The 27,828-nt window shown below is 42.5% G+C and overlaps 1 protein-coding gene across 4 annotated transcripts in view; it reads left to right on the forward strand.

The window, feature by feature from the left end:
* Positions 1 to 27,828, forward strand: part of EYA2 (EYA transcriptional coactivator and phosphatase 2) — an 80,972-nt gene that overhangs the window by 39,309 nt on the left and 13,835 nt on the right. For all 4 annotated transcript variants that reach the window (XM_057365950.1, XM_057365952.1, XM_057365953.1 and 1 more), the window contains 6 exons: positions 146 to 288; positions 3,110 to 3,226; positions 15,540 to 15,607; positions 17,592 to 17,769; positions 19,366 to 19,493; positions 19,976 to 20,059. In XM_057365950.1, coding sequence (XP_057221933.1) covers positions 146 to 288; positions 3,110 to 3,226; positions 15,540 to 15,607; positions 17,592 to 17,769; positions 19,366 to 19,493; positions 19,976 to 20,059 — 718 coding nt within the window. The remainder of the gene's footprint in view (positions 1 to 145; positions 289 to 3,109; positions 3,227 to 15,539; positions 15,608 to 17,591; positions 17,770 to 19,365; positions 19,494 to 19,975; positions 20,060 to 27,828) is intronic.

Here is a 27,828-nt window from a genome sequence, read left to right on the forward strand (position 1 = left end):
CAGTTAATTCCAAGTTTCCAAAATACTCAGCATCATATGCTGGATGTTATTTTATCAAGGTGTCCAGAACTGTTCTACTTGTGCTCTGGAAGACCACATACAATAACTACTGCCTTAAACCCTTMTGTTTTCTTGTTCTGCACAGACATTACCCCCAGATAGTGGCAGTCCCACCCTTCCCAGCAATGGCAGCGTATGGACAGACCCAGTACAGCACAGGAATCCAGCAGGCAGCAGCATACACTGCCTATCCTCCCCCAGGACAGCCCTATGGGATACCCTCCTACAGTGAGTACTCCAGACCATGGTTCTGTGAGGGCATCGTCCTCCTCCTGCTGGCAGAATGGATTGGAAGTCTTTAAACTTTGCAGTGCAATGTCATTTGTGTCTCAGCAATGCTCTGGTCTTAGGCTCAGAGGAAAATTTGGCTTAAAAAATGCTCAGTTTACTTTGAGCTACCTATCAGCTCTTTGTATCGTGGGTTATGTYTTTACAAACCAGGTGAGTTTGGAGCCAGTCAGTTGTAGGGTATGAGAAATTCAGGTTCAGGAGGATGTGCCCAGTAGCTGGTGAGTGTTCCCATGACTCACTGKCMAGTATCTTGCAGCAAATATGGTATWTATGGAAACTTTACTTTGCCTTCCTTGATTCTTYCTGAACTCTCAATGACACAAGCTGCTTCAATAAAAGGTTTCTGTGTATTATTACAGAAGAACCAAAATGCAGAGCAGAGTAAGGCATGGRTAAAGTGTTACAGTGTACATTGGTTTTGGAAGATACTTGTGTTGAAATGCACAGTTACTAGCTGTAGGTGCAGTCAGCATTTCTAACCCAGCTCAGCTTTGTTCTCTGCTTTTCTGCACAGCTTTGCCAACAGCTGTGGGGAGACAGTGCTGGGCAGGGACAGCTGGGGATTCACACAGGGAACAATTAAACCAGCACTCCTGACAGAGGAATGCCTGCTAAACCAAGCCTTAAGTGTCCTCAAGCTCTGCATGGGAATACTGAGCTCTTGAGGGAGCTGAAAGTTCCTTCCACTCCTAAAGACCAGAGATGTTGCTCTTGTTTGGGTACAGCTCTTTAACAGGAAGCTTTGGGCTTTTTACTTCTCTGGCTGGTCCCATGAGCTGGTCTAGCACCATTTAAATGGCTTCATAGTTTTGTTTCCACTCCTGTTTTCTCTTGTGCTCATAAACACCTTTGTTTTCACTTGGCAAATACAGCATCTCTTCCCAACAAGAAGCTTTTATACAGCCACTGACAGAGCTTTTACTGAAGGGAAATTTAGTGCAGCAGGCTGGAAGGTTGGGGAAGTGGCCTTGGCAGAGCCMAAGCTCTACAAGGATGATGAGAGGAATGTTTTGAGACCCTTTCCTGGAGCTATTTGTGTGTTTGCATCAGCTGGCTGACTTCCAAGGAAAACTCTGAACAGTTGTCCTGTTAGAGCAGGTGAAAGTAGAGCCATTTGCTACTGCCTAGAGGCTTTAGGGCATGCATGTGTCAGGCCCATATGCTGCTTATAAATCCTCAGGGTGACCTCTTAGCATCCTTGAGCAGTGGTTTCCCTCCCCCAGCCCTTACACCCTCTCTGAGATACTCAACACAGCACATGAAAAACTCCACCTGGCTGACAACCAAGAACAATGAAGCAGTATTGTTTYTAGGCACAAAAAATAGAACTCGGCCAGTTTCTAGACAAAACAGAACATTATGTGGAAATTAATTTGGTGCTAAGTTATTTTGCTGTCTGACAACARTTTTTAGGCTTCCAAAGAGGCCCATTGGCTGAAGATTAATTGTTACTGGGGTGGGTTGARTGCTGGCCTGTGGAGTGCTGATGAATTGGAAAGCACAGGRTGCTGGGAYGAGGGGCTTCTCTGCACASATTTCTCTTCCCCAGCAGTGATGGGGACACATGCTTGCACCAGCACTTGTCCCCTCGCTGTCCAAATAATCCTCCAGCCTTTCACAGTCACCTTGTTACRAGCTTGTGCTCAAACTGCATCACAGTTCTTCTCACCTAAAGCTGAAATAAGTGGTTTTTGTTAGCGAAAGCATTATCTGGGAGAACTTAATCCAAACCTGAGCAAGCACAGGCTTGTTCCTTCTAAGACTGGTTCAGCTCGAAAGYAGCATGTTTGGGGAAAGGCAACCCGAATTCAGCTTTTGGCAAGTCTGCCTACAAGTGCTAAAAGACAGCAACAGTCTGGAAAGTTCATAAATCCGAGGTTTAATCATCAGCAGGGTCTTTGTTTAGTCCCAGCRCTTGGGGAGTGTCCAATGGCCATTTTTTGTTGTGCAAATAGGATGCAAAGGAGGGGAGGATCACACCCAAAGGGTTCATAATAAGACGCACCTTTGAGCTGTTTATTTTAATAATACAGCTGTGCAATCTCAGCAGCATCTCAGAATAAAATATTAGCCCCTTTCATTACCAGCAAGGGTTTCATCTTGCAATGTTTAATTCAGGTATTGCCGTTCCCCCTGTAAATTGTCAGTTTAATTGCCTGGGTTTAGAAATGAGAAGATTTCTTGTGGCTTCAGGGCTTACCTGTTGTTCCTGAACTGTGTGTTRTATCTGAGTAGATGATAACCCTCCTGTAGGACTTGCCAATAAATGTTTTGATACCAAAGCTGAAAATATAATGCGRGTACAAAAGAACTCTTTTGAGAACAGAAATCTAGAAGGTTGTTTGGCTGAAGGTCCTGTTCCATTGTTAATCATTGCTTGCATCTGATAACTCTTCAGAAAGTTTATGAGTCAGTGAGTTTCTCAATTCTGTAACAAAACTGTATGTTCAGAGATTGGTTTTGAGGACAATGTTATTAATAGGTGTTTAAAAAGTGCATTTGGGTGTGGATAMAGGATGTAGCTGACTTGAGTACAATTTGTGATGTATTTGTTTGACTGTTAAGAGATCTSTTTGAGTAATGCAAATAACTATTTTTTTGTAATATATATTTGTGTATGTGTGTGTAAAAGTGTAGAAAAAAAGAGTTTATTAGCTTAAAATCCAGCTGAAAAATCGTTAATTCCTACACTTGYTTTTTTACATCTTTATAAGACAAGCACTCACGTTGTGCTCTTGTTCCCTCTGTGTCCCCAAAGGCATCAAAACCGAGGACAGCCTGAGCCACTCTCCAGGACAGAGTGGATTTCTCAGCTATGGCTCCAGTTTCAGCACCCCGGCAGCGGGACAGGCGCCCTACACGTACCAAATGCACGGTGAGTGCAGCTCAGAGCCTGCCAGGCTCTGCTCTGGGCTCCAGAATCCCAAATGCACGGTGAGTGCAGCTCAGAGCCTGCCAGGCTCTGCTCTGGGCTCCACAATCCCAACCCCACGCTGGAGCAATTGTCCTCCTGCAGTTGCTGTGGAAAGCTTTTAGGGACAGGCAGTCAGCATGGGGGAAGGAGGTGAGACTCTGCTTGATCTGTTTTGCTCATCAAGGCACTGATTTCTGGCTGAGGGACTGGATTTCACAGTGTTATGTCCTAGCAGAATTTCACCTATGATCAATATAAGCTTTGTCTTTCTGCAGAAACGGTGTTTTTTTTTTTTATGATCAATATAAGCTTTGTCTTTCTGCAGAAATGGTGTTTTCTTTTTTTTTTTTTTTTAATTAGTTCTGTGGCTGCATAGCTGGGATTGTTGTGTTAGTGTGAATTCCTGCATTCTGGATGTAAGCAAAACAAAGGTGGTTTTACACTTCATGCAAACAGTCCTCTCAATATTATGCTTTTCTCTACCTTATGCTGACCTGAACAAACTGCTCTGTGCTTGAACTGCTGTGTATTCTCCCTACTGTTTCTTTTTAAAAGCTGATAGTTTGATGCTAAAAAAAAAAAAATGAGAGTGACTCTGCTTGAGAGGAGACAAATGCACATGAGGATAAAGCTCTTCCTTGGCTTCATCCTCCCCTCTGAAATTTTCAAGGGGTTGGAAAACCAAAGAGCAATTGCATGTCCTTCCCAAACTCTTGTAGAAGCTGTGGAAGGGCAGACATTAAGTCTGTCACTTTACTTTTGGTATTGTTGAGGGTTTTATGCAAAATGCCCCTTTGTGCCATTATGCTAAACCGACCCCATTGCAAAATTACCTTTGTCAATTCTCTTAATTCTTCTCCATCCTGAAAGTGAAAGGTGGGCATAACATCCGCTTTTAAGTCTGAAAGCARCTAAAATCCTAAACAGCTATGAAAACAGACAAAACAAGGTAAAATTCATTTTATTCCAGAAATTGCCTAAGAAAGCTGAAGACTGGGAGTTAATCCTTGGCTCAGACTTCACCTGCTAGTTTYGTCAGAGCACATTATTGCTAACACYGAGGTGGATTTTGGGGCTTGAATACCTCATAGTCCATGCTAGAGACAGCTGGGCTGGATGTGGCACAAAAAAATTTAAAATGTAGCCCGTGGATTTGGTTTTTTTTGTCACCTCGACTGGTACAGGTTTCACCTGTTTCACTTCCACATGTGCTCTCTGTTGGCTGGCTGAGCTGTTTGAGAGGGCAGACTCTTGACTTTCTTAGGACTAAAGTTTTTTAGGTGGCCCCTTTGTTCAGTTAAGAGGTTTAGACAAGCAAATTCTGTTCATCAGCACTTGAAAACGTTCCTTCAAGCAGCAGTGACACAGCCCTGAGCTGTACAGGCTGAGGAGAACTCTGTGTATGAGCATGACTGGGTCATGCTGTTGGGTGAAATCACTTCTTTTCAAATATTTATTACAGGAAGATCATTTCAGCTAGCTCACTAAGCCTTTAGTGCAAAAGGAAACGGGAAAACAGTTTGTGCAAGTGGCAGGTGCTCACTCCAAGGCACAGGGGGCAGGAATAAATGTGTCTTCCTGTAAACAAATATTTCCACTCTTCTCCTCGCCTGTGAGAGGAACAGTCCGAAGCTCCCGGACTGTGTGGTTTATTTACCTTGCTGAGTGCTAGTGAAAGGTTTGAGTGAGGAGTCAGGAGCCTTCCTGTGCTGAGTGCTACCGAGGAATGTGGGCTCAGGGCTTTCCCACACCACAGTGTTTGGGGGTGGGGAGGTGAGCACTCCTRTATGTGAGCAGGCAGCTCTTTGTGCCACCAGCTCTGGGTGAGACCACTGAAAAGGGCAAACTTTTATTGATAYATTTTTATTTTAAAAGTTCAGGGAGACTTTAAGAGTCAAGCTCCTAATCCCCAGTTCAAGGACAAAATCTATTTTGCATCATGTGAGAAGAGAGATCATGAAGAGGGTGATGGTCAGGGGATCGGCAAGGAAAGGTATCTCCAGCTGCTGCTCAGTTTTGTATTATAAAAGAGAAAAAAACTTTTTTAAAGCTTCTCTGGAAGTATTGTAAGGTGGCATTAGCTCAGTTATTTAAGTGAAGTAGGTTTGTGGTGTTTGCTGAGGAACAGGGAAATGCAGTGAACTCACTGCAGGTGGGGTTGGGCACTGAGATTGTTCAGCCCTCGTGATTCCTCCTCACTGTCCCCTCAGACAGGAGTTACAGCAGCAAATAAGAGCCCACTGTAGCTGTCACACCCCTCACCAAGGAATGGGTGACCTCTTGGGTGACAGATGTGTCTCACAGGGCTCCAGGTCAGTGCTGCCCTACAGTAAGTGCCAGGTTGGTACCAGTTTGTTCCCTGTGGTGTTTGTTTGGCACCAGCACAGGCTGCCTGGGCTGTGATCAGTGAATGGTGCTTTTGAAGCCAAATTCTTCTCTCTGTTAGGGTTTGTCTGCAGTACAAACACAGGTGATGCAGGTGTGAAGGGGTAGCATTCAGCTTTTCATCTTCAGCTATCAGCTGTGTCCTGGTTCTTGAGTGAGAATAGGATCACTAAAAAGCAAGAATGAAGATACAACATCCTTTTGGTCAGTAAGTGGTAAAGAAAAAGTGATTTTACAGCCAGCCAGAAGGGGAAATCTATTTTCATGCTTCCCTAGCATGAAAAGAAATTGATTGTGGAAGAGTTTATAAGCCAAATAGCTAATGCAATGTGTCACACACATATATAAATGCAGAAAATGAGATTAGCAAGTTCCGTAACTCATAAAAATGACACAAAACTATATTGCAAAGGCATTGTGGATTGAAATAAAGATTCTAATTGCCATGTAACAATGGATATAACAGTATATAATCAGGCTTCAAATAACATTCAGACTGAAATCTGGTATTCACATATTTGCTCAGAAGGAGTAACTTTTTTTCTCTCTTTYTTTTTAACCAGTGCTGTGTACAGTGTTGTTCCATATCATTATTGCATTTACAGAATTATTTGTTTCATAATGAAGGTATTTGAAATATGCATGTGGCCAGTCTGGGGATGGCACTCACTTTTAGACTCATGAATCTGGAGAGGAGGTAACAGCTCCGAGTAGATTTTTGCCTTTTGAGTGGTAGATTTGTCATGCTGAGAAAGAAATGTTTCTTCAAGGTCTATTTCATTTCTTAATCAATCCTCATGTAAGTGTTCAATTACAGCACCAAACCACCAAACACCCTGGGCTTGGTATTAGAAATACATTTTGCTTTTTTACACACATTTTTCTAAGTTTTCGTTTTCTGACAATTTTAGCAGTTCCGTGATTTCAGCTCAGACTTTTGGTAAAATTATTATTCAGTGATAGAAACTGAACTTGAGACACAAAKATTTACCTTCCAGTTCTGCCCCTAAAAACTTACTGTCTTAGCTGGCAGTTGAGGAAACTGCTTGCTGCTGARAGTGGGGGAGAATATGAGAAATGGAATATAAGAAACTTAACATTTCGTAGCTATGTAAAATACAAAGAGAAAATTGTGCCAGCACATTAACTAACCCAGAAACCCATCAGCTCTGCAGAGAGTGCAGTAACAGCCAGCTCACAGAGCATTTCCTGTGGCTGCAAGAGCATGTGCTACCCCTTGATTGCACATTAGGCCATCACTTCTCAGCTTGTCGTTAATTCCTAGACAATGCCTTGCTCTTCAGCTGTAATTGCTAAAATGACAGCTGGTATGAAACTATGAAGTTGCACAACAGCTAAAACTGTGGCCAAAGACCTCTGTGGATGCTGTTGTTGGGCAGGAAAAGATTTGACTGSTTTTTTGGGGTTTTTTAATATCCAAATCTATCTACCCACAAAATACTTTTTACATTACAAAGGAAAATTCAGTTATGTAACTGGGATAACTTTCCTGTGCCAAGGAATTGCAAAGTAGTACTGAGCTTGGGACAGACATAAATTTGGGACCAAAGACCTATGCAGTGAAATTCTTTGCTACTGCTGAACATTTGTTTTCTTTGTAGAGCTCTTCTGATGAGCTGTTAAATAGTGAACAAATAGAAACCAGCATTTCTTTTGTACAACAATGATTTTAAATAATTATATATATATTGCTTATGTTTGGGGAATGATTTGGTTATGAATTGTTCTTCTGGCCTGCGAACAAGTAAAATCTGAACAATTAATCAATTAAAATGTTTTGTCGTGCTGGAAACATTTGGACCCTTGTTAATATCTGGATAGTCTACATGATTTTTTTTCCAAGAGGTGGCAGAATTTCTTGCAATTGTGTGCAAATTTGTGTGTTAAAAATTTCATACGAGGTCATAAATACCAGTTTGACATGAACAGTTGCTTCTGCCTGCATGATTTTTTCAAGGGAAGTCCATGTTTAGTTTTAAGGGTGATTCCTCTGAGTACTTGGTGATGAAAATAGTGATGAAATTTCAGTCTACACCTGAGAAACATGGATCACACTTCAGTGTACAGATAGTGAATCCGTGTGAAGTCCCAGAAAATAAAGGAAAGTGAGAGCATGTTCTCARCAAACTTGTCACTCAGATGCCTTAGATTGATAAAATTAAAACCTCGGTGGAAAAGGAGCAGCCTCTTTGAAAAGCTGCAGCTTCCCAGCTGGTTTGCATTAATTGCAGTCTCAAAGCGTGGCAGTAAAGTTGTGCTCCACTCTGTGGTGGGTTCAGCAGGGAGAGGCCTCTCTTCAGGAGGGGTCAGMCCTCACTTTTAGCAGTGTAAATACAAGGTTCCTCAGAATAACAGCACAGTCTCCCTTTCAAAGATTTTTAAACACCAGGGGCTGACTGTGCTCCATTTACTTTGTTTTAAAAYGAGCTGATTTCTCGGAGAGGGAAGTCCATGGGAGAGGCTGAGGTGTTGACAGCGATGCWCTGGGGGCTGCAAGGAGGGATCTGTGCTGCTGCTGCCCAAAGGGAAAACTCTGCTCTAACTCTCCCCATTTAATGGAAATTAAATATTAACTGCTACAGTCAAAACAGGCATCTTCTGTGAGGCAGAGCGTTTACTTTGGAGTATCTTGTGTCTTCTGAGGGTTTTGTGTGACGCTGTCACCAGGCTTGCAGAGGGTGGCACTGGGGAGATGGGAGCAGCTGGAACCAGAGAAAAGCAGGAGGGGCAAAAGGAAAGGGACTGGATAAGGTAAATGCAAAGAAMAGTTTGTGTAGTGAGAAAGGGGAATAAACAGAAGAAAAAATAACGTTTCCCTAAACTGCTTGATTCTCCTGGGAGCATTTGTGGAGGTCAGATGGAAAACTCAAAACGTGGGTTAATGAGCAAAATCAGCATAGAAAACAGTCACAGAGATGTTTGAATGTCACAGAAACTTCTCTTGGTGGATTTTATTTTTGTTGCTGCTGTAGGATGTAAAAAATTCAAAAGTATAGGATGGTAACAGCTTGGGAAATCATGAACTTGGCCTTGATTATTCAGTTTACAGTGCAGTTGGCAAAGAATATGCTAAAATGTTATGGAAGCTTCACTGAATAATTGATTCAGTGTACCTAACGATGTTTTTTTTGAAAATACCTAGAGGGCAATAGAAGAGCTAGTGTAAAATTACATATAAAAGTCTGTATCAAGCAACATCATACCTGCATAGTCAAGCACTTGAAAGTTATAAACATCAGATCTGTGATGCTGTGCAGCAGTGRTAATGCTTTTGCTGTATCTCCTTTCCAAGCACTGTGTGAGGTAATGCTGTGGTGGAGAAAATTGAATGCAGTCAGAGGATGAGASACTGGGATGGTGTTTGTGGACAAGTTCAGCCTGACCCTGCTTCAGTCAGCACAGCCTGTGCTGCTCAGGAGCTCCTGACCTGCTCTGCTGGCACTGGGTGATACTCCTGCATGGGCCTTTTAAAATGTAATTTGGATGTCCCTTCTGTTTATATTGGCAGGGTTTAAACACCATGAGGATACCTGCTCTGCCTGAAGAAGAGTCCATAGAATTATTACAGATGAAAAGAGGGGGATAAAAAACTTGGCTTGGAAAGTTGTTGAAGCTGAGGAGGCAGTAGCAGGGCAAAAATTATTCTACTGTTTTGGTGTTTTTTACACTTTTCTCTGTTGGCCACTGTTGTGGGTTTTCCCCTGGAGGCCCTGCAGTACTGATCAGTGCTTGGAGGCTGGAAAAGCTTCAGCACAAATGCCTGGACCTAGAGTGTTCCCGGATCCCAAGTGAGGATTCAGAGTGGAGATGGGCTGACCAGCTCCCTCTTTTCCTCTGGTATTTAGAGATTTAYTTTGYTCAARAGGAMGAGAAWTGCTAAATAGGCAGCTGTGCTGGYAGGGCATATTTTCATCCCCAACTGTCTGACAGCAGATRTGACAAGGCTGCTTAGATTTGAGTGTGACCTGGAACTGGAGCCTTGTGGCCACAATTCAGCATAGGAGGTGGCAAATCAGCTTTCCTTTATCACATCTTGTCAGTCAGTGAAGGATTGTGTCCAGGATGCACCTGCAGCTGGTGGAATCTTTATTTGGGTGACTCCACAGACACCAAAGTGTAAAGTCAGTTTTGCTGATCATTTTCAGGGGATTGCACAGAAACAGTCTGCATCCTTGCTCTAAGGATGTTCACTTTTTGGCCCAAAACATTTCCTTGTGATTTGTTTTTGAAGACARTCCAGTATGATTTCCTTTTGTAGCTGCAGCATCATTTGATAGGAGTGGTCAAAAACACTTTCTCAAAATACAATAAAATCTAATGGCTTTCCCATGGTTCAAATCCTGGGAGTAAATGTAAACCATCCCAGCAYTTTCAACACTGTTGTTGATCTGGATTGAGCTATACAGGTGACCAAGCTCCAATGGATGCTAAAAGGCAGGCCCTTAAAACTGCTCTGCTCATCACTTACTTCAGCTCTTTGAGGCTCTGTGGCTTGAGTAGTCCCAGGAGCAGGGGAAGAGCTTTGGCTCTGAAAACTGAACCGTGAAATGTGTTTTATATCACCATTCACAGTGCCCTCAAACACCTGGCCAGGCTCACAGGACTGCATGGGATTGTGGTGGGAGACAAATGGACAGGCTTGGAATGGGTTGTGTGTCTGGGAGTATCATCTGCAGGAATGTTCATGTGCTTCTGGGAGCAATGTCCTTCAGCAGACACTGCTGCTCTCAGCTGGTGTAACCTTGTAGAATYGTGCTTTTCATCTAGGTTGACACAATGTGCTCTTCCCTGCTCTGTCTGAGCCCTTCCAGACAGAAATACAAGACTTTTTGGGGAAGGGTTCATTACTCCTAATGGCAAACAGTCGAGCAATCTGCTGCAAAGTACATATGGGTTGAGTTTTTCTTCTCCTCTAACAGGTCAGATAGTCTTGAAATGSCTCCACAGCTGACAGCCATGCAAGGTTTTACGAGTCTTCTTGCCCAGTAAATGCAGGCAGATGTTGTAGGATTTGGAGCCTTACAAGGCACTGGAGTATAGCTGGTGGGAGGTAATTCTGATGAGTGCTTAACCTCTCTCTGAAAATGTAGCAGCTTGGAGAAGTCAGTATTTACTGCAGGAAGCATTAGCATGTCAGAGAGCTAAAGCACTGCAAAGAACCCCTCTGATGGCCAWGGAAAGCTCGAGGCAGATGTAATGCACACTGTGCAGGGAGGGGAACGGGGCCTTTGCTTGGTTCACTCACAGTCAGTGTTATTCCTGCAGGAAAACAGCGTGGTGGTGTCAGAATGTACTGGCCGTTTATGCAGCCTTGAAAAATACCCTGCAGTGCAGCTGACCCCTGAAGAAATTCATTTTATTAGTCCTAAATGATCAAATAATCCTTTGACAGGGCTCTCCCTGTGTGATTCATCTGCAGGTTAGAGGGAATGCTCAGGTCTGAGCCTCATCATTGTTTTTTGGGAGTTAAATCATGACACAGATATACTCAGAAATGCCCATGGTAGGCACCCTCAGTGTTGCATCTCTTGAGTGTTCCTGATCTCAGAGTTGCTGCTGGCTGCCCAGAGAGCTGTGACAAACACTGAAACTGTCCCCCAGTGCTGAATCTGCCTGTCTCCTTCTCTGACTCTTGGGTGRAATGTTGAAAGTGCAAACCATCTGTTCTTCTGAATATAGCAGCTTATTCTCTTCTGAGCAGTACAGGAGGGTGGAGAACACCYCCCTGTTGTCAGGGCCCCTCTGACCTGTGAAAGACAAGGACACAAACCTGATTTTCAAAGCTTGCTGTGATTTTGATCTGAAATGCACCACTGGCCCATCCTGTCTCCAAAATCACCACTCCCTAAGACACCTGTATTTCTGTGCATTATCATACTGTGCATTCATAACCTGAAAAAAAGTTGGTTTGTTTTTTTTTTTTTTTTAGCAGTGCCAGAGCTTAGTTCTGAATATACTGAAAATAACCATGAATATTCCCTTCTTTTCTTTACTTGCTCATAACTGGCAAGGGGGTGAAGAAATGCAGGCTGATATTGCAGTGACTGAAAGACAGATATAGAGACTGAGAGGGTGAGAAGCTGGAATGAAAGTTTTTGCAGGAACACAGGCCAGATCACGCACCATTGAAATTATCATTGACCATGGCATAGATTTTTTTGGAATGCTCGAATTAAAAAGTGAATGAAAGGRAAATAGCAAATGAAATCCATCTGTATGAAAGCAGGAATATAACATCAATCAGCTCACAAAGAGTTTTTCTGTACATGTTGCCCTTGGACACTCACATAGAGAAGGGCCACATCTACTTATCAAGGTAAAATCATGGCACTGGATATGCCTGGCATGTGGGTGCCTTCCATGCAGTGTTTCTCTGTGTTTCTGAGTGTGTTTGTGATAGAAATACTTTACAGGAACACTCACAGCACCATACATCTGAAGAGCTGCTCTACTTTAGAGTTCAGATTGTTTTATTATGAGCTAAATGTTCTTTAAGCTACCTGTGAATGAGGGCATTGTGACATTTAGCAACTGGCTTGATTGAACACAGATGTGAGCCATATTCCATATGGAGAAGATCCAGAGGGAGAGATCCTGGGCTTGTTTCTGATTTGCAGGGAGTTTGAATGCAATTACTTGGCACTGAGCTACCAAGATAGATGGAAACAAATCGCTCACTCGCGCCTCTGCAGTGCTGCAAATGTAAAACCAACCTCAGTTTGAGATGGTGTCCTGTCTTCAGAGGTCAGGGGAGAAAAGCAAATATGTGTGAAAGCAAAAATCCTGTGGAAATGGGCATTATCCACTCAGAAATGGGAGGGGCCAGGTGTTCATCTACATTGCTTACCAAGAGGCTTCCTAGGAGTGCCCCATTCCACACAGCACCACTTTCAAACTTCATTCCAGTCTCTCTGATGTTACAAGAAGTGCTGTTACCTGGGAGGTGCTATTTGAGGAGAAAAAATGGTTMTGWGGGGAATAGGGCTAAGTGATCCAGCCATCGTGCAATATCTGTTGATAATTTTCCGTTTTCTTGAGTGTAGAATTTACAGATGCAAAACTGAAATTGTACATGGCAGAATTCATTTTGTTATGGAAGTGTTTATTTCCTATCAACAACTTAGGGAGGAAAAGCAGACATTTGGGGCCGGTTCTGGTGTGTGTTCTGAACTGCTGAATTCTGCAAGGCTGCTCACAGAAATTGTGACCAGCAGCCCTCATTCTCTGTTTATGGAGAGAAAAGTTTTGTCTTTGTCTCCATTGCCTGTGGCACTTGTTTGTTTTCCTGCCTTTTGAGCTGAGGGTAATCATTGGAAATGTGGTCTCTGCAATCTGTGAAGTGGAACAGGGCCTGAGCTATAGCAGCTCCCAGGACAAATATTGCTGAACCTGAGTATTGAAGAACTTCCTTTTCTATGCAGATAATTTTTTTTTTTTTGTATTTTTTCTCCCACTTTTTCATCCTTGTTCAGCTGGGAAGAAATTCCAAGTGTTTACTAACTTTGGTTGTCTCCAGTGTCCTTATCTGTAATTGTTCTGCTGTAACACTGAGCTGCCAAGGCACACTGAGCTTAGCAGCTCTCAAGATGTGCCTGGGGAGGGGGTTCAAATCTCTGAATGCACTGCTGGAGGGCAAGAAAAAGGTTGTGTTTGATCTCAGTTTAGACAAACAGTGCTGAGATGATTCTCCTCCGTGGTCAGAACACAATGACAGGAGCCAGAAGAAGAGAAAAGTTGCCAGGTTGAACTTCAGTTTATAGGGAGCACCACTCTTAAGCACTGTCACAAATATTTAGGTGTGTAGGTAAATAATCTGTGCTTCCTTTGGAAAATCCCCTGGGCAGAGGGAGCCAGCCTGCAGTGGCCTTTAGGGGCACCTGAGCTTGGGTAGCTCAGCTGAAGTGGCAAAAATACATTCTACAAACCCAGAGTGTAAAACCCACTGCAGTGGCTCCAGTCAGAGCACTGGGGGAAGCTGTGGAGTCATTCCCCATCCTCTCATCCCTGCATTCCTGCCCTCTGCTCCCTGCTCACTTACCTGCCCTGTGTTGCATGGACACACTCACTCTTCACACCCATACAAAGTTCTGAGTGAATTTAACCCAACTGTGCCAATCTCTCATTTTTCCCACTCTCCCTGACTGTTTGGAAACCAGGAAGCTAAGGCATCGTGTGCAGGTAGCAATAAACACGTTCTCATCACAATTTACACATAAAGCGTGAGTCCCTCGAGGTAACTCATCCCCCTCTTGACAGCTTTAATAAAGGATGATGGATTGTTTCTAAATGACAGTTTAGGAAAATCAAAAATTCCCCCCTGTATTGTTTTGAGCTCTGGTGTACAAGAGCTGTTTTGTCTTCTGTGAAAGTTGTTTTTGCCTCTAAGCACTGGGGCTCTGTTACTCTCCTTCACAATGGTGAGAAATGCTGTTACCACAGGAATATCTCCCGTGACTTTTGGAAAACCTGCAGAAGCCTGAACTGGGTGGGAAGTGGGGAAATGCCAAGAGTTGAAGGTGTTGCTGTGTTCAGGATGCTGCTGTGGGCAGTCTCCCTCCCCATATGGATTGTTGGAAGCAGGAGGGGTTGGACACTGATCCAGAGCTGTTCCCAAGGCATCAATGGCAGGAGGAGGCACCACCTGAGCCCCCTGCACTGGCAGGACCTTGGGGACACCCAGCCCTCCAGSTACCTGGCATTCACCTGCTCTCTGCTTCCTCCTCCCTGCTGTTTTCTTTTTAAAGACCACATGTGGCAGYAAATTCGTTCTGGAGGGCAGAGTCCTCTCTCTTGTTTCTTTTTGGCCTGAGATTTATTTCTCAGCGCATGTGCTTTGTAGCTGCACTTGGCASAGTGGAGTTTGTTCAGCTGTCCATGCCCCAGCTAATCTGGTGTCCTAAAATAAAAACAAGCAAGTGGAACTTCGGAGAGTGGCTGCCACGTGAGGACGTGCAGAGTGTCATATGGTTAAAACAGCCCTGCTCAAAGTCATCCATGTGGTGAGAAGCCAGATGTGAAAAAAAGGCTGAAGGCCTGGTGGGGTACAGTGAGCCAGGCAGCACCAAAATTGTACCTCCTACCGTGTGGAATTAAAAATACTGAAATCAAAACCAGCAGAGARTGGGGTTAAATCAAGGCTAGAAGTTGTGAGGGGATGAGAAGCTCACAGCTCTCCTACCACTTCCCTGATGGGAGGCAAAGAAAGACAATTCCTGTAGGTCTTACCTGAGCATTTGCTTCTCTAAGCAAAATCGTTGTGGTAGTGCATCCTCCAGCTGAGGACACCTGGCTGAACATCAGCTGCTTTGTCTGGGACACAACCATGTCCATCCTTTCTCTTCCAAATATCCCAGGATGGAGAAATCTTATTGCTCCTTGCTGTCCCAGAAATCTCAGCAATATTGTTCTCACCTTGAGAATACCAACGCCTCTRCCAACAGATTTTTCCTCTAAAAATTCCTGGGAACCTGACTGATTAGGACTGATGCCAGGATATACCCATGCATGAAGCAGCACATGTGGGAGGGAGGATGTGTGTGTAATCTGAGGGGGTTTTCCTACAGGAGAAGATAAAAAATACTGTTCCATTACTTATTGTCAAAAGAAGTAACTGAATTTTAAATCTGGGTGGGATCCTTGTGTTCCAGCTGTGTTTCCCAGCCCAGAATCAGTGTTTCAGTGTGTGTAATCAATGCCTTCCAGTCAGTAAACCCCAGTAACAGCCCAAAGTCTTTGCAGCCTCAGATTTGTCCCATGTTTTTTTCTAGTGAGCTGGTACTTTACTTCCTCTTGGAAATGATTTGCATTAACACATCCTGTTACTTTGATTTTTTGATGTGTCTTATGACTGTGGTATTCTTTCCCTTAGGCACAACAGGGATTTACCAGGGAGCCAATGGCCTGACAAATTCTGCAGGATTCGGTGCCGTGCATCAGGTACAGTTCAGCTTCTCTTGCTGGCAATCTCGTCACTTCCTCTAGACACTTGAAGATCTATGAATCAGAGTTTATTTTAGTGTTCACATACATTATTTTAGTGTTCACATACATTATTTTAGTATTCACATACATTATTTTAGTATTCACATACATTATTTTAGTATTCACATATATTTAAGGAAGGTGTTGCTTTATATTTTGCTGAACACCATTCTGCCCTACTCCTCGTGCCTGTCTGCTGGACTCCAGGATACCTTGATTAATTTTAGGATGTGTCTCAGGAATGCACAGGGCACAGCCCTTGCAGGAGGAGGGTGCCCTGGCAGTCTCTGACTTTCTGCTGTGGCAGTGCCAAGAGTTCATTGTTCTTCTGCCATCTCACAACTTCCAGCTCTGTTGTCCATCCTCTCTGGAGGGGATGGCCTCTGTAATGCTGTCTGCAGTAAATCTGAGCAGTGTGAAGGAGCTGTTGGCAGGCCCTGGTGGGTACAGAGCCATCTGAGCCCTTCCCTCTTTGGGAACACACCTGTCCATGAGCTCCACGCCTCAGATACCTCGATAAATGTGTGTGTAAATAAACAGGCACACACACAAGACAGATGTTTTTCAGTAGCAAATGGCTCTCCTTGTTTGGACCAAACAAGGTCCCAGAAAATGTATTTTGGTTGGCCCATCATTTCAGTTCCTTGTTTGCAGGGTGRTTGTTGGGTTCTGTTTTTAATGACAACGGGGGGCAATTTCATTGTTGCTTCAGTTTGGGTTTAAAACACCAGCATTTGCTGATAGAAGTGCATTGGATTGAATTATGGAGGTTACATAAAAAGGGGAGGGGGAAAGTTGGGCTTTTTTCATTATTCTGTAATATTCTGTAGGAGAARACAATGAAATTATCTCATTTCTTTTCAGTCTAATTGTTCTAATGACAATTTGAGTCTTTGTTCTTGAGAGCTCCCTGGTGACTGAAAGTTAATGAAATAGCTGTGTCACAGACWAAGATGTAAGCTGTTAAGCAGGAAAGTGCTCTTAGTCTTTCTAAAGACTGTTTATGATTTAATTTTGTTTAATGCCAGAGACTAATTATCATTTCTGAGGAAATAAAAGCCTTTTGCTGAAAGACAATGCCCAGAGCATGAGCAGTTCTCTATCTGGAAAAGCAAATCAGTGGACAAGTGCAGGAGTTGCAAATAAAACAAAAAGAAACAAATTAAACCTTTTGTGCTTTGATTGTTTGGAGATACATTTTATAAGATTTACAGCATCCTGCTTGTCGCAAAAAAAACCCATAAAACAGGCAACGATTACTGGTATGGGTTTGTTTGGGAGATTTCAAATAAAGACAGAGGGTTTTGTGATACCTCAGCTCCCCAACGTCTCTGGTACCTCATATTTTAATTCATTTTTCTGTAGGTAGGGCCAATCACTCAGGCATTTCTTTATTGCTGAGATAGTTGGGCAGACTGTTGTGARCATTGCTGCAAAACAATTGCTATTTTCTTTTCATTTTTTCGCCTAACAGCTGATCAGAAAATACTGCTGATCGTGGGAAAATGCAGCCTGTTTTGCTCCTTCCCTCATCCAGTTACTCATTCCGTTCTTGCAGTTTCTTAGGTGTTTTGTTGCTTACAGAGATTATGGGTTCCATCATGTCCCTTTTCAGAAAGATGCTCTACTTCACTCTTATATAAAATTATTAAACTCTGTACAAAATGTGTCAGCACTGATAACTAAAGTCGTGTTAAAAAAAAAAAAGCAGAATTTGCCATATTTGTGACCTCCTGTTGGTTAGTCAGTCATAATAAAACAGGAGTATATTTGGGATAAGCAGAAATGTGATTTCCTAAGTGAATTAAATACAGTTCTGTAGTGAAATATCCCTGAGACACGATCTGCTGCATGCACAAGTAACACAATTTTTGTGGTGCCTTGTTTGTGTGAGAAACCCTTTTACATGTGATTCAGATGTTTCTCTTTTCCCTCCAAGGAATATTCATCGTACCCCAGCTTCCCCCAGAGCCAGTACTCGCAGTATTACAGCTCATCCTACAACTCCCCGTACGTGTCTGCCAACAGCATCAGCCCCTCTGCCATCCCCACCTCCACCTACTCCCTGCAGGAGTCCTCCCACAACATCAGCAGCCAGAGCACAGAATCCCTCTCTGGTAGGTGCATTTCTCCTTTTTCCAGGCTGGCAGCCTCAGCCATCTGGAGACAYGATTGTATTGCTTGTTTATTGTATTGTTGGATTTTTAAAATAGGGATATTTACATGATTAACTCAGATTTTCTAGCATTTAACAAGTTAACTTGTTCTCCTTACACAGGGGTTTGGGAAGAGATTAGAACATCCAAGATCTCTGAAACCATCCTGTGTTTTTTTCATGATCTCCTCTAAGGTCGTTAAAGATAAATTAATAACAAACCAACCCCGGATCAGTACTGAGAGCTAACATGGATAGCAGTGGATTCAAAACAAAGCCATGCTCTGGAAAATTCTCACTTTCCTCATGATGACCTTTTAGCCCACATCTCTGTGGAGGATTATATTCACCTCTTACAACAACATGTAATATGTGCATTCATAAGCCAGTACATCAAGAGAAAGACCCCCTTTAAAAAAATCTACACAAACTGTGTGTCTAATTTGAAAGTTCAGGATGAATTCCAAATCCAAAAAAAAAAAAAAAGCTTCAGAATTTGTGGCCTCTCTTTGAACACTTAATTTTTGAACTTTTGTAAAGCTTAAGTAGTTTATGGAATTACTGGTGAATTATGATCCCCAGTGTCCTGTTCAAGAACAATCTTCAGATATCACCTCCCTACGAGTTTTCATTGGTGTGCAATAACATTTRTATAAAACACCCCACGCTTTGTGCATGGTCACAGTACACACCCACTGAAGGTCTGCTGCTTTACCAAACAAATCTGAACATCTGTCGCTGCTCTAGAAGAAAAATAAACCAGTATTGTTTTTTAAAAAGACGTGATCACAGACTGCTCTAAAAGCAGTTGGAGGATTTTCCGTTCCTTAGATCTTATCTCAGCCTTTTTGAGAAAGGATGATTTCAGAAGGGGTTGTTAGGCACAGTCCCAGCTTCTCTGAAGAAGAGTGTGGTTATTCTAGGAAGTTGCAGAGGCCACAGCTTAGCAAGGTGTAAAGAAAAATAYGTTTGAAAAGGATTTGTAATGTAAGGTAAGTGAAACCCAGACAGGTCTAKGAAACTCCAGCCAATCAAAACAGATACTTTATACATGGGAAGTTTACTTTTAACTGTCTGGTCYCAGTTATTTTTGAAGAAAAGTTGCTGTTGAAAGTATACTTTTAATCATGAGCATTCATCAGATTAAAAAAAAAAAACAAAACCAAAACCAAACTTCTCTTTGAAAAGAAAAAAAGTTCAGAAGTGTAATTGGCTTTGGATTCTGTTTCCATTGCCTTTCTAATTTCTGTCTTTGAAAAGAATGGGGAGGAGTAAAATTCCTTAAGTTTTTTTTCTTTCCAGTGAAAGATTTGATAAGGTTTTTGGAGTGACATGTCCTTTGTAAAATTTTATATATGCAGGTTKGGTGATCTTTGAAATTGTCTTAACAACTCTTAGGAGTTCAATCTTATTTCTCGAACACTGTTAGCTATTGATGTGAAAAGAGTAAGATTTTCTCATGGTGTTTTCTGTTCCTTTCCATTAAAAGGTTTTGTGCTTTAATTACAATGACACATTGCAMAATTTAAGTTTACAATGGAATTTCCTTTCCTAATAGGGGAATATTCAACAACACCAGCAAAAGATATAGAAACAGACAGACATCACAGAGGGTCAGATGGCAAGGTACGAGCCCGCTCAAAAAGAAGCAACGATCCTTCCCCTACTGCTGACAGTGAGATTGAGGTAATAACTTTAATTTAAAWTCCTTTGGTAAGTCCAGCACAGATKAACAGTTGCCTCTATTAGCAAATCCCAGAGACAGAATAAAATTAGTAATACAACTGGAACCTGCAGGCGGGGATAGTCAAAACAGTTGCTCAATTTCTGTGTTATCAACATCTCAAACTGTTCTTCATATGTACACTTTTTTTTCCCTTTGGGCTTTTTGTAAGTCTGATTGTTTTGTTCCCTGACTTGATAGGCACCAGGGGATTTCTGTGGTTGTTAGGAGAGCAGGCTCTTGGGATGGCCAGCACACACACAGTTCCAAAATTCCTGATGTTTCATTTTGCCTGCTTTCACAGAACATCTACAGTCAGTGCTCCAAATGGCTTGAGATCTTAAAAACCTCTAGTCCAACAGGACACATTTCCTGACTGAACCTGTTCTTGCAATTGCTTAATATGTAACTATATTTCTTTTTTCCACCCCATCTGTCATCACAGCGTGTGTTTGTGTGGGATTTGGATGAGACGATAATTATTTTTCACTCCTTACTCACGGGAACCTTTGCATCCAGATATGGGAAGGTAAAATTTAATTTTTTTAGCATTACTGCTTGTCCAGCCAAATTGTGTCGGGAACTGTGGGGGCAGCTAATGAGACAGCTTTTCAAACAGATGCTGCCCATTTTATTCAGACATATTTGTGTAAATGTGTCCTGTGGTATTTCCTCTGAACATGTGAAAATTTCATTTACCTCCCTTTCATGTTGCAAGAAGCCCCTTGTTTTTCCAAAGCTTGTGTTGTTCAGCTGCTGCTTTCAGTGTGTGTCTTCTGCAAGACAGAGCATCCAGAGCCAGGGAGCATTAACCCCAGCCTGGAGGAGATAACACTCTGTCAGAGCAGTGTTTTCTTAYGAATCTCAGAAATCTCAGACAACTTTTTAAGAGATTTTGTGTTCCCCAGTCTAGGTTGCCATGAAGAACTGGCTCTGCTTCCCACATAGCTGCTGAAGCTCACATTTCTAAGGGGGTTTCAAAAGCATATCTARCTACCCATACTTTAGATACCCCCCTTTGAAATACAGGCAATTCCATTTTTTAAAACAACTCTGTGGCTGAACAGCCTGAACTTGGCTGTTACGGAGAAAACACTGGCTTTTGGATTTACTACCACATGCTTCAATTTCTTCCTAAGGCAGCTTTTCATGATAAACACCCAAGTCACTTTGAATTACAGAATGTCAAACATTTTTAAATGGGTAAGAAAAAAGACAATATCATTACCTAATTAAAGGTGGATGACCTAGTTGGCAGCTGTTTGCACACATGGCTTTGAGCACTCAGCTTCACCAGGAGACTGGAAAATAACCCAGCTTCTCTGTAGAAAGCAGAAAATATGATTTGACATCATTTCATGGCTTTACCAGCTGTACTTTTTTACGATGGTTATAACAAGCTGAATGTGTAATTAGTGAGATAGATTTATTGTTCACCGTTAGATGTGCGCAGTTGTAAAGGGTATAAAATGGTGTTTGTGGTGTGGAAGTCTACTGCAGCCCTTGGAATGCTGCTGACACTTGTACCAGCACCCTCTGAAAACCCAGCACGTGTTTCCAGGCAGGGATTTATTCAGGCCCATGTTGTACCAGGTAATTGAAGTGGTTACTTTTCCCAGGGAACATAACAAACGAGGTGTACGTGTGTGAGCTCAAACCTACTGCCTCCAAACACCAGAGAGAATTAGGCAGGATCAGGAAACAAACTTGGGCTGTGCAGATCTGCTCTGTGGTCAGGCTTGGCCTGGGGTACGGGCTGCTGAATTCATGTGGAGGATTCCCTCAATGGGCTGACTTTGTCCCAGCACAGAACCTCTGAGCAGATGCCTTCACCTGCTGAGAATCTCCACTGTGAGGGCTTCTGTTGGCTGTTCTCCTTTGTACTTATTTAAAGAATGATGTAAACAGGAATATTTCTTTAAAAGGGTGAATCACCTTTTCTGTTAAATTATTGTTGAGAAACTTTTGTAGGACGTTTTTCTTTGCAGTTCATTTGATTCATCAGTATTGAATTCCTCAGGGCTGTTCTGTAAGGGGAGTGGTTGTGTTGTAAAAGTATTACAGGCTAGTGGCTTGATCCAAAGACAACCAGAGGCTTTGGTGGGCTTTGGAATAGACCTTAAACCAAGAGGGAAATACAGCAGGGTGTCCTGGAAACTGTTAAAATTCTCAATTCAAAACTTACCAAGTACAAGTGAAGCAGCCAGAGGTTAATARTTTCAGAATCTCTTACTTCAGTAGCACAGGAAGTGTTAATCTCGAAGTAAATTAAGTATCAAAACTGAAATTCTCCATAAACAATTCACATGCCTGTAATTAGACATGCTTATAGTTAAAGCTCAGTGATGGAGATCTTGGCTCACTGTGTCTTCCTCCAGAAAAGGTGTCAGTTTATGTGATCCTGACCATCCCCAGGCCAGGATTTGTGTCCCAGTATCATCCTGTGTCTTGCACTGGGGAGCTGCAGGTGCTCACAGAATTAGTCTGTGCAGTTTATTGAGCTGAAGAATAACACCTCTTTCTGGGCTGATTTTTCTGGAAAGATGAGAGGAGGAACAGCATCCACAGTTTCAGAGATTTGGGTCTAAACTCCTGTGTTCTGTAGCTACCAAATCTCAAATGGTTGTGTGTGTTGCCCCTTCTTTGGTGATGGCAGCTGTAGGGAGCTGTCCAAAAAATGAGTGGAAAAATGAAAAAAAGGGGGAAAAGTAACTCACAAAAGTTCTTGTTATTAATGGTTGATAACCTCAATGCATCTTTAACGACTGACTTCATGTGGAATTCCTGTTTTCTCTGTGTTTCTTGTCATACATATGGGCTCCTCAGGGCACTGGGAGATAATTCGAAAATAATTTGCCCACAGCATCAATAGCAGTTAAAACACAAAATTTTCTGAAGGTTGAAGCATGAATGAATAGCCTAGCCCCTTCTCTTCCCAAACTCTTTGCTGTAGCCCATGGATTGCAGTCATCAGCCATAGGGTGACAATAAAAGGCACTCCAAAAGCTGCATCCCAACCTGTGTGTGATGCTGTGTCTGTCCTGGGAGCTGGGGCTGTGGGGTTGCTGTACCTGGAGCAGCCAGTCTGCATCCACTGAGGGTTTCCAGTCAGCCTCAGAGCTGCTTGTGTGCAGTACAGGCTGATTTTGTGTGACAGACAGGTTTTTTTAATGCTTTTGTGTTTCAGCAGTGGCACCATGAGGTTGGCTCAGGCTGTGAGCAGTCAGGTGGGTGGGGTGGGACATGCACTCAGATTTCCAGCCTGTGCAGACATGGGCTCTGCCTCTCTGATGAGAGACTTGCASTGACCCAGGAGAGGTTCCACCAATSATAACAGGAGCTCAGGACCTTTTGGACAGAGGGGCAAAAGTTTCTGCTCAGTCCAATTGAGGACAGGACATAAACACGATTTTCAAGCATTGAAACAAATGTCATAGCTGCTGTGTGCTGGCTGTGAACTGGAYTGTCTTGTTCTCACCAGAAATGATGTTGTGGATCTAAGAAACCTTAATTCCTCAGAAGTTTCACTGGCTGTTATATGTTCTTATAAARAGTTTTCCTGTAAATGAATTATAATTTCCAATTTAAAAAAAAAAATCATTGAAAAGTTCCTTCTTGGCTCTACTTGAGATCCTTGTAAACCCCTGGGTTTGATTTTTTTTAAATTTTATTTTTTCTTCCCTGCTTTCACTGAATGCTTCAAGTAGCTTGTGCTTTTCCCTGCTTTGTTCTCTCACAGGACCCCAAAGCCAGGGCCTGATTGAAACACCATGGGGATTTAATCAAATCTGCTGGTGATTCATGCTCCTAATGGCCGACTCTGTCCTTTACTGCTTTACAAACTGAGAAGGAATAAAACCCCATTTTATTGCTCGGCTGTTAAAAACTATTTGTAGAAGTTGCTAAGGTTCAAATCAAAAGCGGCCTCCCCTGAGAACTATTAGTTAATTCTAAGTGCCAGGGCATCGCTTTTTTTCTTCTCCTCTCGCTTGAGATGTGGCCTTATATCACGACTGCTGTTCAAACATCTGAGAGTTTTCCATTCCTTTGACAAACATGAGCCAAAGTGCTTAAGGACATCTGTTTATTTTATTTCTTTAATGAGAAAACCTTCCAATTTCTTACTGGCTCAGCTGTGTTTATTTACATTTTGTTAGTCATATGTGTGGGGCACCTTGGGAYGTTAAAAACCTGCAGAGGCCGATGCTGAGGGCTGCTAGCAGGATCCCGGTCAGAAAGGCAGAATAAGCCCTTCCTAAGGAAAACACAGTCCTTGGAACTCCATAAAATAGATTTTCAAAACAAATAGAGCCTAATTCACTCAGTAGATCATGGATTAAGTCAAGATGAATACAATTTGGAAAGGATTTTCTGAGGAAGTTGGAGATTTTTTTACCCACTGGAGGCTAAACCTTGTGTTTAATGCCTTTTTAAGTTAAATTAAAAAAGCATTCAATCACTGCAGGTAATAAAGCCGTCTGTTACTTTAGACATGCTGCTATATCAATTATTGAGTTCATTATTGGAGGGGAGGGAGTAAATAATTCCAGCCATTTTGATTWTTTCAGATGTGTATTTCGGGAGCAAACATCTGTGTTTATCATCCGTGCCTGCTGATGAGGAGCAGCAGCAGCAAACCCCAATCAGTGGGTGGGATGAGGGCATGGGAGATGCTCTGAGCTCCTGGGGATGTAACCCCTTGTCCCAGAGCTTAGCAGAGCAGGGAGTGTACATTTGGACCTGTTAAGGGATTATTTTGGACATTAAATAGATGTCAGAAACAATGGTGGGTTATTAAACGAGCGCTGCTCGCCAAWACCTGGATCAGGACTGGAGTTTTAAAGGGAAAAGTTAAAAGAACCAAAGGGACATGGCTTGTTTTAGAAAGCTGCATGTGCARAATATGTCACTGTGCTGGGGATTATGCTCTGTGATGTGTTTCCACCAAGCTTTCCAGAAGTTTCRTGTTTTTCACAGGGCTATCACAGGCTTTCGTAGAGAAATACAGTGACTTTCCTGTGTTGAGGGGAAGGAAATGAAGATTAATTTGGTTTAAATTCCCCTCCCTTTTCTGAAATGCGTGCCATRTATAGTAAAAAGAAATTATTTGTAGGTTTTTGGTCATGAATCTTTCGTRTTACTAAATAAAAATAATTCCCATTTATCCTAGAGCATTGTGGCCCAGCTTTAACCTGCATTTAAGTACAGTATTYCCACAGGACTGGAATCCACTTCAGGCTTTATGGGTTCAGGATAAATTAGTGTGGGCATTGCTGCCTATCTCTGAGCATAGTTCCTAATRAACCTGGATGTGTCAATTTTTACACAAACCATGTCTTTATTTTGGTGGRARARAARKTTGGACTCTGAAAAACTGAGAGATTCTGTTTGAACAGGGATGATYTTTTWCAAAAAAWTCTGAAGTGTGGTCCSTTCAGTCAGTYGCTTTTAAAATGGGTTTTAGCTCCTGAAATCCTTTTGTTACTTTAAACAATTTTTCTCACAAATGCCCAGTCTCTCTGGGAAAGCTCTGAGAGGCTCAGTSTGGCTGTAGCCTGTGTTATTAAAAAGATAAAATTGCAAGCTAAGCTACTTAGGTGYAGTTAGGAAAAGAGTGAAATGTGGTTTTTCTTGAAAAAGACATGGATTTACTTGAACTAGAACTCATACACATAGCTAATTTCCCATTATTATGGGAAAGTCTTGTTCATGTCTCAAGTTTTGATCAAGGTATAAAATGTTACGACGAAAGGATGATTATTCTCACAGACTCTTTTTGTTCAAACATGTGGCCTTGGTATTTGTATCTTTGATTTTTTTGATTATTATTTTTTTTAATGCTACAACCAAGCTGGTCCATTTTCCAGGCGTTTCCAAGTAATTAAACCCAATTTAAACTATTAAATTCTTTCTTTTGGTGACAACTTTGTTATTAACAGATAACCACAAGGAGGAGATTTAACTTGGAAGGCCCTTGATTGTATCCTAATCCGTCTCTCACCTCTGGCTGACACCTGTGGCAGATAAACCCTATAGAATAGGAGTCTGATGAATACTCTTAATTAATACTTTCTTCCTTGTAGAAAAGTAATTATTTGCTCACGGCATAAATAGGTATTTGGCAGGGATTTRAAAGGACTGATTAGTTTTAAATACCAGGGCTTTATTTTGGTGGGTTTTTTAAGGGAGGTGATGGTGTCTGAATCCAAGATCCACGCTCAGAATGACTTTGCCCTGACAATTTGAATGTCGAGTTAATTGTCACGTTGCTAAAAGAGAAGCAGAGTCAGACAAGAGGCAGATTTGTTATCTGTCTCAGAGGAGCCAGCTTTGCCCCTTTGCTAATGGCCTGCAAGTCTGAACAGGGCAAGGCAGAGCTTGGAGAGGGCTTTGGATCCARGGTTGGAGGCAGGACTGACTTGCACTTGAGAGATTGCCAGAGATAAATCTGCTTCCCTCTTCCTTTCAGAATTACAGTGTGCGAGGAGGGAGGGCTGGCTGTGGACATGCAGCTGGGATTAGCTGAGGTGTTAACAAATACATGTCTTTTTAATGCGTTTTCTAGGCAGGGCAAGTGTGAGCAGYGTATGAAAAATCAATCTCCGTGGTGCAGGAGATCGGTGGGGACGTGGTTTTAGTGCAGAGCCTTTTGGGAGGATGCTGGAGGTGAATTTGAGCGTGACTCAATTCTGCTGTGGAGGTAGAGCCAGGACCTTCAGCAGTGCAGGTTTCTGTGCAGCTCCTGGAAAAGGGAAGAAGCTCTTCAGGATGGGCACAGGAGGATCAGGAACGCCTGCTCTGCCATGGCTGAGCACCAGGGATTCACACCAAAAGTAATTTGTGGGGCTGTTTAATTTTGACCCCRAAGGAAACTCCACCATTGGAGCATGGCAGAGGTGGGGATACACTGTGCTGCTGGAAGTTTTATTTACAAAAGGAGTTTATTGCCTGTTTTCCACCCCTGCCTCTCATTGTCGTTGTTTGTGAAAGCATGACTCGTAGATTAGCAGAGGGAGGACCTGGCTCTTCTAAAGTTACTGAACAAGCACTGAGGGCTGAGTTTTTAGATTAATCTGTTTTCACTGTAAAAAGTGGTTCCTGGAGGAGATTTGATTTCAAGCTGTCTGTGGTCCTTGGGCTTTCATGCACCAGGAAGCATTGGCTGATTTGGCTCATTCCCAGGGCTGCTGGGTGAGCTTTTCCTCCATCAGGACAGGTCAGCAGGGATCACTGGTAACCCTGCATGGCTCTGCTGAGCTCACACTGCTCCAGCAGARGCTCTGAGAGTCCACAGCACCACGGGCAGCACAGAAATGGCCTTCAGTGGCACAGGATTTCTGTGCCTAGGAAGAGCACTCCATCAATATCTTTCAGATTATTTACACGCAGTGCAGAGAATTTGGATACACCTCTGTCATTCTGATGCTTTCCTGTCAGCCTCATTTTCCTGTTTGTTCATATTTGAACTGACAGCTGTAGCCACTGTTTTTCCTCGGGGTGGGTACAGCCTGTGAGGTTCAGGTCTGGCATTGGTGCTTCTGGATGCTACAGGAATGCCAATAAATAAATAACTGCTGGAGGAACCCTGGCCTCSAGCCTCTAGACACCTCTGTCATACTGGGAGTGCTGCTTGGCCTGACAACTTTATCAGCCTCTTTAAAACTTGGAAGTGTGCCTYGCTGAGGAGGAAATGTCCGTACTGTGGAAGCAGTGATGCCAAATCATTTCCCCAAACAACTTCCCCTCTGGGTGGTAAAGTGCATTTTTCTGTTTTGTTTTCATTCCATCATATTCTGTATCTCAAGAGAAAGATTTTTTTTCCCCCTCTCTCGTCTACAGTTTGGTTTCCATATTGTTTAGTTTAGGAGAAGGTAACTTCATACACTGTGGAAATGTTTCCTACTCCCCATTAGTGATTAATACCAATAAAGCTAAAACAAAACTTGGAGGATAAATGACAGATACCAACCAATGAGATTTCCTGAAAGAGTTTTAAAGGCTAATGAGCCTTGAAATGTATAAAAATAAATTGCTTCATTAAAAACTATTTTACAAAATAATTTCTTCCTAGCGGCATATTTTCTTCAAAACAGTTCCCCCGTGTAACTACACCTGGGTAGTAAAATTTGATTCAGTGCTGTTCCTCTGGGGCCAYAGTCAAATATCCTGATTAGGCCTGTGTCCCTGTGCCTCTTCAGGGGAGCAGGTTCAGGGTTTAAAATCAGAGACATATTCAAGGTGAGCCTGAAGTTTTTTTCCTTTTTGCCCAGAGACAGTGCCCTTGTTTCTGGGAGAGCA

The sequence above is a fragment of the Malurus melanocephalus genome, unplaced genomic scaffold (assembly GCF_030028575.1).
Source record: "Malurus melanocephalus ecotype Western Australia unplaced genomic scaffold, MMel_1.1 scaffold_59, whole genome shotgun sequence".
Taxonomy (NCBI): domain Eukaryota; kingdom Metazoa; phylum Chordata; class Aves; order Passeriformes; family Maluridae; genus Malurus; species Malurus melanocephalus.